Here is an 11,025-nt window from a genome sequence, read left to right as displayed (position 1 = left end):
GTTATCAACCGTTCTGCGTAGTCGCGTGGACGGAGAAACACGAAGAGAATTTTTATTTTTAATGGGGAGGGAAAAAAATCTGTGATTGGAAATATTCGTACACGTGTGATTGTAGCCTACGTTGTAGCTGATGTCTAATGTGAAGCCAGAGGGTGAAGAAATATGTTATACAGGCCCAAAATAAAGCTGATGTCCTTCTGTTTCTAAGATAAAACCTGAATATTGCTGCTCTCATATATGACATATTGATTTTATAGCTACATATGATCTTATTCCTGTCATCCTGCTATGAAAATATCTTCCTCTCTTTGTCTTTGTCTCCTCTGCTCTTATCACAGGAACCATGGGGGGGCCAAAGAAGCTGCAATATCGAAGAGAGAAATCTCCCTTACTCTGATTTTCACTCACTAGAGTCTTTGTCACAGTATTTTAAAACCTATTACCATCATCAGTTCTCACTTTAGTCTTTGTTCTCCCATCACACTCAATTACATCATTGCATTCGTCCCCCCACGTTCAAGAAACTGAATTGAATCTTTGTTTTCTTAAGTTATAAACATCACTCATGAACCCTCTCCTGATGTATAATTATTGCTGTTTATTAAAGAAGCTTTTAAACATGTTTTTAAAAAAATGAAAGCTCCCATATGACCCAGATATTTTCACGTTAAGCTCGTGACGTGTCGGGCAGATCGGGGTCAGTGTGATAAATAAGACCATCGTCTGTGGGGTTTATGTGGACATTCATATGCTGTGTGGATATTAGGAGGCTTTAACGCTCACAGTGTGATAATGCAGCCGCTTGAGCCTCTGATGGATGAAAACAACCTCAGAGCAAAAACACAGAGCCTCTAAGACCAGTGATGCCCAACATGGGGGTGGAAATCAATCCCTCTAAAAAAAAAACTGAGGGATGGTCAGACAAGAAATAGAAATGCTGTTTTTCTCATAATGTAGCTCTTTTTATTGTGAACTCTCCTGGCCTTTAAAAGTCATTCAAATTAATAATTAAATCCTACACTCTTCTAGTTTATGATATTTAACATTAGGCACTCTTTTTTTTTTTTTTTTTACTCTTACATTCATATTTTTTGTCATTTTATTATTATTTAATTGAATATTATGCACTAAAAATCAGGTAAAATCCCTTTTGTGTGTAAATTTGATAATCCAATCCACTTTATTTATAAAGCACATTAAAAATAATAAAGTTTATCAAAGTGCTGAAGAGTGAGGTAAGGTAAGTTAGAACATAAAACACTGTAAAAAAAAAAAATTAAATACAATAAAAAAATCATAATTAAACACTGAAACCACTTTAAAAAAAAAAATATATATATATACAGGTCTTTTCTTTATGCAGTGGTCAGACTCTATAACCAATAATATATATATATATATATATATATATATATATATTAGAGCGAAAACACAGAGCCTCTAAGACCAGTGATGCCCAACATGGGGGTTGAAATCAATCCCTCTAATAAAAAATCTGAGGGATGGTCAAACAATAAATAGAAATGCTGTTTTCTCATGAAGTAGCTCTTTTTATTGTGAAATACTGCAACGTGTCACTTCTACAGGCCTTTAAAGTTCATTCAAATTAATAATTAAATCCTACCATCTCTTCTTGATTATGATATTTAACATTAGGCATACTTTTCTTTTCCTTTTTTACTCTTACATTAATATTTTTTGTCATTTTATTATTATTTCATTGAATATTATGCACTAAAAATCAGGTAAAATCCCTTTTGTGTGTAAATTTGACAATCCAATCCACTTTATTTATAAAGCACATTAAAAATAATAAAGTTGATCAAAGTGCTGAAGAGTGAGGTAAGATAAGTTAGAACATAAAACACTGTAAAAAAGTAAATAAAAAATCAGGTTTAAATAAGTGAGAGCCTCAAAGAGATATTTTATTATACATGATTGAGTTTAGATTCTTTAGTTTGATGGACAATATTAAGTTTAAACAACAGAAGAGAGGAAAACCAAAATAAGCAAACAAAAACAACTGCCGACAAATATCAAATTCATGCCTTCCTGATTTTATCTGAATTTTATTTTTGTTTTAAACGTCTTAGGAAATATATTTTCAAATAATTTTAGTCCTTTAGAGTTCTTTTAGGGGAATTTTATGTCTTTTAAAATATGTTCTTTTTCTTTACCTTGACTTAAGTGTTTTTACAAACTGCCTGTTTTATTCTGCTGCCCATGTGAAGCACTTTGTAACTTGGTTTTTGAAAAGTGCTCAACAAATACCATTTAGCTGCCTCCACAGAACTATTAATACATGTATAAATGAATCAAAATAACAATAACCAACATTAACTACATGAAGGCTAACTCAGATATTCTCTCAGTTTAGTACTCCAGTGTTTTTAAACTTCAACAACTGAAGCTCGGGGACATTCTTTAACAATCATTTCCCCTTTTGTTTAACCAAGAAGTGACGAGACGAGCTTAACTCAAGGTCTGTTGTTGCGACTCCTCGACTTTAATCTCATCAGCGGATTGTAAACAATTAGTAGTCATGGAGACGCTCTGTTGACAAACAAGCTCAGTAGCTGTGGCTCATTTTCATGTAACAACCCATCACTGTGACGTCTTCATCATTCCTCTCTCAGGTGAATATGTGTGGATTGTTTTCATGATAGTGAATCATCTTTTAAATATAATGATGATAATACTTCATTTATATAACGCTTTTCAATACAGGTAACAAAGTGCTCTAAAGTGGGCAATAAAACCAGATCAAGATGGAAACAATAATACACGTATGTATGCATTCTGTATACACTTTATTATTATTTTATTTTATATATTTTTGGCCTTTTTGCCTTTATTTGATAGGACAGCCTGAGAGAGACAGGAAATGTGGGGAGCAGAGAGTGGGGGAGGACATGCAGGAAACGGTCAACCGGCTGGGAATTGAACCGGCGACCCCTGCAACAAGGACTGTAGCCCCTACATGTGGGGCGCCTAGACCGCTAGGCCACCAGCGCCCCCTTTATTATTATTTTATCCTATTTTATTTGATCTTAATTTTATTCTATTTTTATTTGATCTTTATTTTATTATATTCTATTTGATCTTTATTTTTTTATATTTTTATTTTAGCATATTTTTCTCTTAATTTTATTCTATATTATTTTATTATATTTTTATTTGATCCTAATTTTATTATATTTTTATTTTTTTCTATTTCTATCTTTATTTATTCTACTTTTATTTGATCTTTATTTTATTATATTTTTATCTTTATTTTATTCTATAGCATTTTATTCTACTTTTATTCAATCTTAATTTTATTATATTTTTATTCAATGTTTATTTTTTTCAATTTTTATCTTCATTTTATTCTATATAATTTTATTCTATTTTTATTTTATCTTTATTTTCTTCTATTTTTATTTTTTTCTATTTCTATCTTTATTTTATTCTACTTTTATTTGATTTTTATTTTATTCTATTTTTATCTTTATTTTATTCTATATCATTTTATTCTATTTTTATTTTATTCTATTTTTATCTTTATTTTATTCTATATTATTTGATTTTTATTTGATCTTTATTTTATTCTATTTTTATTTGATCTTTATTTTATTCTATTTTTATCTTTATTTTAATCTATTTTTATTTGATCTTTATTTTATTGTTTTTGTACACATACCTTGTTTTATTCCTTCTTCTATTAATATCTTGAATTACTTACATCCTGTTTATTAGAGCTCTGTAATAACAGAATTTCCCTCTCTGGGATAAATAGAGTATTTCTAATTCTGATACTCAAAATTTTCAAGAGTACTTGAGAAATATCTGTGAAAGTTTTTCTGGGAGTTTGGGCAGGTTTCGAGATCAGACTACACGTTATAAAGGATCCGGCAGACGCAATGTTTCGGACACGTTGGAAATCTGTGCTTTTATCATCTCCTGACCTCACCACAGAAAGTCCCACATGTTTGATTTTTCACGCTGCCTTCTACAACTTGTTCCGCCGCATCATTAACGTTGACCAATGAGAGCACAGAGCATTGAGTGTAAACAAACAACACAGTGACGCAAAATAAGAATGATGAAGTATGTCCAGCTCTGGCAACAACATCCCCGCCTTTACGATGAGTCGTCGAGTCACTACCATGACTGACTGAAAACAGGAATGTTGTGAGTGATTTCAGGTGTTGACTAGCTCCTCCTCCTCCTCCTTCAGCATCATGCATGTCATTAGAATCAGTCAAGTACCACCCTGTAGTTATGTAACCGCCTCAACAAGCACAGTGACACAGTGACCCTCAGACCAGACTAAGAGATTGTGTTTATCTCACTTTCTCAGGGACAGTTTAAAGCTGCCCAACAAGCTATTCTTATATTAAACTTCAATGTGTCTCCTGAGTGTGTGTGCCATTTGAAGATTATCATATGTGACGTATTTTATTAACCTTTGGTCAAACTTTAAGCCAGCGAAGCAGAACAAAAACAAGCTTTGCTCCTGGTCTTACAACACAGTCCCAGACTCGTTCCACCTGTCCCCGGTCTCCCCTACATCCAACAAGTGAAGCAATGTTTGTTTTAACAGATAGCGTGACGCAGGCCGCCTGGACTTCCTGGAAACTTGTTTACCTTCAGAGGCGACCTCAAGCCACTCTGAGTGAAACTGAAAAAAAAGTCCCACTAATGAAGTCATCGCCACTCATTTAGACAGTGATGTCTTCTTTCAGCCGTGGAAACCAAACTTCATCACCCTCAAATCTACTTTTTGAACAAACACTATGACCCAGACTCTAAAAATATGACCCGGCATGTCATGAATTCTACATTTCCTTCAACAAAGCTGAAGACACTCTTCCATTTGACCTTGAAAATATGTAATCACCACCATTCCTCACTTCTTCCTCATCCTCTCGGCGCCATTAACCTCTCTGCTTCATCATCCCTTCCCTCTTTCTTCAACATGACTCATGCTGCTTCAATATTCAGCCCAGAAGAAGAAGAAGAAGAAGAAGAAGAAGAAATATGGACGATGACGCGGCTGACCTGGATCTGAAAGCATGGTTATGTGAAAACCTGAGCAACCAGAACGACCTGATCGACATTGCCGCCGCCGCAGCAGCAGAGTTTCAGGGTGTTGTTTTAGCTTCAGGTCATCTGGCAGGAAGTCTGCTGCTGCTGTGGTTGATGATGGCCATAAATATGATGATGAAGAGGCCCTCAGGCTGTAAACACCTGCTGGTTTGTATTATTCAATAGCAGCAGAAGCAGAAGTGGCTGGCCCCCCCAGCTGTGTTGCGTAACTCTTTTATTAAAGCCTCTCTGGATCGGTGTCAGGTCATGTTGGGAAGGAAGGATGTGATTCAGAATTCTGTCATAATCCAGGGGAAGTGGTCCAACCCTGGAAGCCGCTGCTGCTGCTCCTCTGTGTCTGTGTGTGTGTGCGTGTTACACTATAAGCATGAGATTAGCAGCAGCAGGCCAGACTGGCGCTGGCTTGTACCAACCTCCTCCCTCTTATAACAGGATTGACCCTGTGATCTGTGGCCTAACACGGACCCATTAAGCTTTTTATATGAGAATTAAGTTTCCTTTTAACAGACAAAACAAAGAGAACAGGACAACTGAGTAGGATTTCTGTGTGTTTATTCCAAATATTCACACCTTTACTCCACCACACAAGTAAAAAAGCAGCTTTTGAATGTGAGGTATTATCATCTTTCACAGGTTAAGCATTTAAAAAATGACATTTAAGTGACAAAAAGCAGATTACTCGGCTTCCAACACCACGAGGACAGCCTGGTTCTCAAAGCACCATTTGAACACAGCACACAGGACCGTCCCCCGTCCCCCCAGCAGTAGTATTGATGATCAAAGTCCACAGCAGCAGTTGAATGTGTGTACATGTCTGTGTGTGTCAGTGGCAGCCACAACTGTCCTTCCTCTTTCAGTGTTTGAGTCCCATATCCCGGCACACAAAGGCAGGAAATTCCCTGAAGTCCTAGTTTGTGTGTGTGTGTGTGTGAGTTTCTGTATGTGTGTGTGTGTCTGTGGTCAGCCACTTCACTTCTTCTCCTATACTGACTCACATCACTCTCTTGCTGATTCACACATACACACACTTTGAGTCAGCAGCAGTCACTTGTTTGGACTCATTTGAGCTGAAGGTGAATCACCGGGAAACACAAAAAAAGCAACAGTTAGTTCCCCTTCTGGTTCTTCCTCAAACTTTCCGGACACGTTCTGCTGCCCTTGGCCTGGTTTTCAGCTTCTCCTTCTTCTGTCTTTGTCTGGGCTTTCAGGGTTCCCAGGTCGACCCGGAGAGCTCGCACCCATGGCCCGGGTTAATCCCTTTGTCCTGGGACTGGCCGATGTAGGTCAGCTCCTCGGCGCGTTAAGGGGATCACACCACCCTTGTAGGTTAACTCGGAGTCGAGAATCACACCACTCCAAAGTCTCATTGGAGGCTATTTTCTCTCCCTCCATCTGCTCAGCAGGCAGGTATAGCCCGATTTAGAGACAATGCGTTCAGGGAGTCCACTGCCCCGACCCGACAGCTGCCCAGTGGGGCTGCATACCTCTCCTCCCCGGGTTCCAGCCTCGCCCTCTTGCTGGGGAGGAAGTCAGGCGCAGCCGACGCCTTGCCCCGGCGTTTCCTGGACTGCCTTGTCGGGCTCAGGTTCTCTTTGTCCTCTGCGGTTTCACACTCCTCATCGAGGCTGTCCTGCTCCTCTGTGAGCGGCTCAGAGGACACCAGAGCCGGGTGATGAGGCTCAGGCAGGCCGGCTTGTTGTTGTTGTTGTTGTTGCTGTTCCTCCGCCGGGTTGGAGCTGCTCTCCATGGGCTCCTCCGCAGTTGGCCCCTCGCTCTCCCGGGAGGAGTGGTAGATGTCCCGGGCAGACCTCATGACCAGGGAGAGCAGGAGGCTCCGGTGGAGTCTGAGTCCCCCTCTCTGGGTCCTGGACGCGTACAGCTTACTTATGGACACAGCCAGGATCCGTCTGGCTTCGGCGTTCACTTCCATGGCGACTGTGGCACTCATTGTGTTGTTGTTGTTGTTTTATGCGTAATTACGCACGGTAGATTTGGCACTTTTTTTTTTACCCAAAAAGATGAGCTGCGTCTGTTCTGAGTTGGAGCTTAGTTTGCAGTTTGTAGCTCGAGCTGCTTTTAGATGCTCATCAGTTGTTGTACTCTGAGAAATGAGAGCGTGTGAGGAGCAGGGTGGCGTTTTATTTCCCCTTTGACGTAACGTGGACTTCATTCCTCAGTAAGTGACAAACAGGCGCCGCCCACACCTGCTGTAGCCACACACACACACACACACACACACGCGCGCGCGCGCACACACAGAAATTCAGACACACACACCATCTGTTCCGTCTACAGTTTTTCTCTCACAGTTTGATCTCTTTTCTATTTTGGATTCCGGGTTTCTCCCTCAAGACATTTCTCACCACCAGTGAAATCCCATGTTTCTACTCATGCTCAGCCTTTCTGTTCGATTCATTCAATAAACACATGAATTAAAAAAAGGGTTTAAAGTACCTTTAAGTCTAATTTACATCAACACACATCTTGTGGTGCAGCAAATCCATGCAGGGTTAACAATATAATGAAAGGAGCTTACAATAAGTTTATTATAGGAAGATTATTACAATAAGGCAAACTGGAAGATACAAATGTATTGCAGATTTTATTCACAGACAATATAGTTATTGCAAAAAGCAGGAAATAGTTTAATTACTAAGCCAATACACATTTAAGAATTCATATTTGAAGTTTCCCTCTATGTAAGTAAGGTTTCTATAATTGAATCTGTAGTAGTAATTTATAATAAAGCATGAATAAAGAATATTTCCTCTTAATTGTAATTGTCTATGGTATGATTTGTAGCTGTGAGGTTTTAAGGTCTTACTGTGTCTGTGTTGGGGCTACACATGAAATTTAGCATCTGTGCTAAGTCTGGTGCATTTACATTGATGCTCAATGCATTAATGTTAATTAATGTGCATTGTCCCAACTCAATAAATAAAGAAATGAAATGAAATTTTAAATATAACTCTCCAAACGCACCTTTAAAAAGCGATGTTATGATAATAAAAGGTCTTTATTTTATTCTATTTTTATTTGATCTTCATTTTATTCTATTTTTAATTTGTTTTATTCTATTTTTATTTTATTCTATTTTTATTTGATGATTATTTTATTTTATTAAATTTTTATTTTATTATATTTTGTATTTTGTCTTTGTTTTATTATATTTTTCTTTTCTTTTTGTTTTGTTTTATTAGATTTTATTTGATATCTATTTTTATTTGATTATATTTTATTTTATCTTTATTTTATATTTTATTCTATCTTTATTTATTTGTATTTATACCTTATTTTATTCCCTCTTCTATTAATACTGTGACTTTCTTACACACTGTTTATAAGAGCTCTGTAATGACCTGTATTTCTGATAAGATAATAAAAGTCTAATTTCTCTGACATCACCTGAAAAGAGGAAGTGTGTGACAGATTTCCTGTGAATTGTTTGAGGAAGTGTTTTGTTTAAAGTGTGGGACTGAACATCAGGAAAGGAAACTGGAGCAGGAGGAGTGAGAGGAGCTCAGTATCATGACAGTCACTGTTTACATTCTGCTTTTTAAAAACCCTCCATGATCCAGCAGCAGCAGCGTGTCGAAGAATGTACGTGGGAGAAGGAAACGTGTCTCCAGTTTCTCACACTCACATAGATACACTACGTCACTCCCTCGCATTCAACAGCTTCCATATATGGCTCTTCCGGTAGTAAAGCCCCGTGGGGACGCGCTCGGTGGAAAAGCCGTGACGCGAACGCGCAGCCGCAGCTCTCCCCTCCCCTTCCTCTTCCTCCCCGAGCGCTACAGCGGTGGTGACGTCACCTCTGCTCCATATATGGAGTTGTCACCGGTGTGAATTGGGTTACTAAGCAGCAGCAGGACCGGGGTCAAACGGCAGGCGCCTTCATGATGCATTCAAGGACCGTGGGGAACACGAGACTCTGAGTTTTAGAGCCAAATATCGACGCACATCTGCAGAGAACAGGGTTTTAATCAATCTGAAACATTAATGCAACATTTAAAATAAAGTTTAAGGAATGAAAACGTATTATTTATGTCTGTTCTGACACTTTTTTAAACACAATTACTGATTTTCTCTGTTTATTTTGCTCAATGTTGCTCTCAGATTTGAATTGTGAAATCCCATTTAAGTGTAGACATCTTGAAACTATATGTTGTGACAACTAGCTGCACTTTGTCCACTTTATCTTAGTTTTCTTCTGTAATGCAAGACGTTTTTTTCTTGCAGGACAAACACAGCAAGCATGGAGATTGACTGCCTGGCAAAATACAAGTAAATCATGCAACATTTGTTAAAGGTGACATATTGTGCTCTTTTTCATCAACATATATTGGTCTAAGATGTCCCCAAAACATGTCTCTAAAGTTTATTGCTCAAAAAAACACTTTGAAATCAGATTTTGGTCTGCCTGTAAACCCCTCTTTTTCAGCCCTGCTCAGAACAGGCTGTTTTCTGTGTCTGTGCCTTTAAATGAGAATGAGCTCTCTGACCACGCCCCCCTCAGGAAGTGGATGTGGGCTGTCCAGCACGTTGATCTAATGTTTACATGTTGGTTACTTCAACCCTCTGAATTTGATCCAGAATCTGATCCTGACGGAGAGGCGCCTGCAGCAGGACCTTTCTGAAGGATTGGTCACAGATTTAGTGTTTCTTGTTGTTTTATTTGTCAGTATGTCGACGTGTGTCTTGGTACACAGCTACGAACATGTAGCTATGTGGCTATGCTAACTAGCGCTAAATAATAATCATCCACTAGATCTTCAAATCTGCAGACGTGGGGAGTAAAACCGACCTTTGTGTTTATTAAGACAGCCTACAACTAGCATGCCTCCCTCCTAAGCTCCTTGTTAGCACACACGTGTGCAGGGAATGAAAAGCTGAGGAGGGGATGAGTTGTATTTTATACAGTCTATGGGCTGAACAAGCTCTGAGCTCTGACTTCCTGTTACAGACCGGATGGCGTTGTGACGTATGAAAGGTGGAGAAATCAGAACAGGGGCAGAATGGATTCTTTTCATTTTCGGGGGGTTTGTAGACAGGGACACATATTTCAGGTAGAGAACCATTAAAAAGTCCATTTTACAAAAACGTCCTGGAGAGCTGAGGCCACATTCACTTCCTGAGGGGGCGTGGTCAGAGAGCTCATTCTCATTTAAAGGCACAGACACAGAAAACAGCCTGTTCTGAGCAGGGCTGAAGAAGAGGGGTTTACAGGCAGACCAAAATCTGATTTCAAAGTGTTTTTTTGAGCATAAACTTTAGAGACATGTTTTGGGGACCTCTTAGACCAATATATGTTGATGAAAAAGAGCGTAATATGTCACCTTTAAAGCCTGAAGTCCTGCAAAAGCTCTGGCTGTGCAAAAGGACAAAAGACTGCATGAGTCAGCCAAGAGCAGCAAAAAGTAATCATGGAAAAAGTACATTTGGTGAGTCATACTCTTTAATTCTTCTCTTGCCTGTTTTTTGATGTAAATAGTTAAATTGTGGTTTCTTTGAGGTTTATTCATATGAGGTGACATAATGATACAGTAAGGCTTAAAGGGAATATACACACTTTCTGCATTTCCAGTTGAATCAGAATCAGAATACATGCTCACACAACCATGGCACATTACACCTGTCTTTTATTTAGTAGTGAGAAAGTTGGCAACCCTTGTGACTACCAACCCTTGCTTTAAGCGTAGGCATCTTAAAATCTTTATTTTGCTATATGTTGTGACACACAGCTGCACTTTGTCCACTTTATTATGGTTTTCTTCTGTAATGCAAGACGTGTTTTTCTTGCATCACAAACACAGCAAGCATGGAGATTGACTGCTGGGCAAAATACAAGTAAATCATGCAACATTTGTAAATTTAGAAGCAAAACACATCTATGTTTTTGTGCTTGCAGGCCAAAATGAATGCAGCGTTCTT

At 38.5% G+C, this 11,025-nt stretch overlaps 1 protein-coding gene across 1 annotated transcript; it reads right to left on the bottom strand.

Moving 5' to 3' along the window:
* Positions 1 to 5,626: 5,626 nt before the first annotated feature.
* On the bottom strand, positions 5,627 to 7,245 carry ier2b (immediate early response 2b). Its single transcript, XM_034688953.1, has one exon. It carries the CDS (start codon positions 7,037 to 7,039, stop codon positions 6,488 to 6,490), a length of 552 nt encoding a protein of 183 aa, XP_034544844.1. The 5' UTR covers positions 7,040 to 7,245; the 3' UTR covers positions 5,627 to 6,487.
* Between the last annotated feature and the right edge of the window lie 3,780 nt (positions 7,246 to 11,025).

The sequence above is a fragment of the Notolabrus celidotus genome, chromosome 7, assembly GCF_009762535.1.
Source record: "Notolabrus celidotus isolate fNotCel1 chromosome 7, fNotCel1.pri, whole genome shotgun sequence".
In the NCBI taxonomy this organism is placed as follows: Eukaryota; Metazoa; Chordata; class Actinopteri; order Labriformes; family Labridae; genus Notolabrus; species Notolabrus celidotus.
Note: the sequence above shows the minus strand (reverse complement) of the source record. Positions and strands in the feature narration are given on the sequence as shown.

Bases quoted from the DNA above. Each gene is read 5' to 3' on its own strand.
- ier2b (XM_034688953.1), bottom strand. From the start codon at position 7,039: ATGAGTGCCACAGTCGCCATGGAAGTGAACGCCGAAGCCAGACGGATC.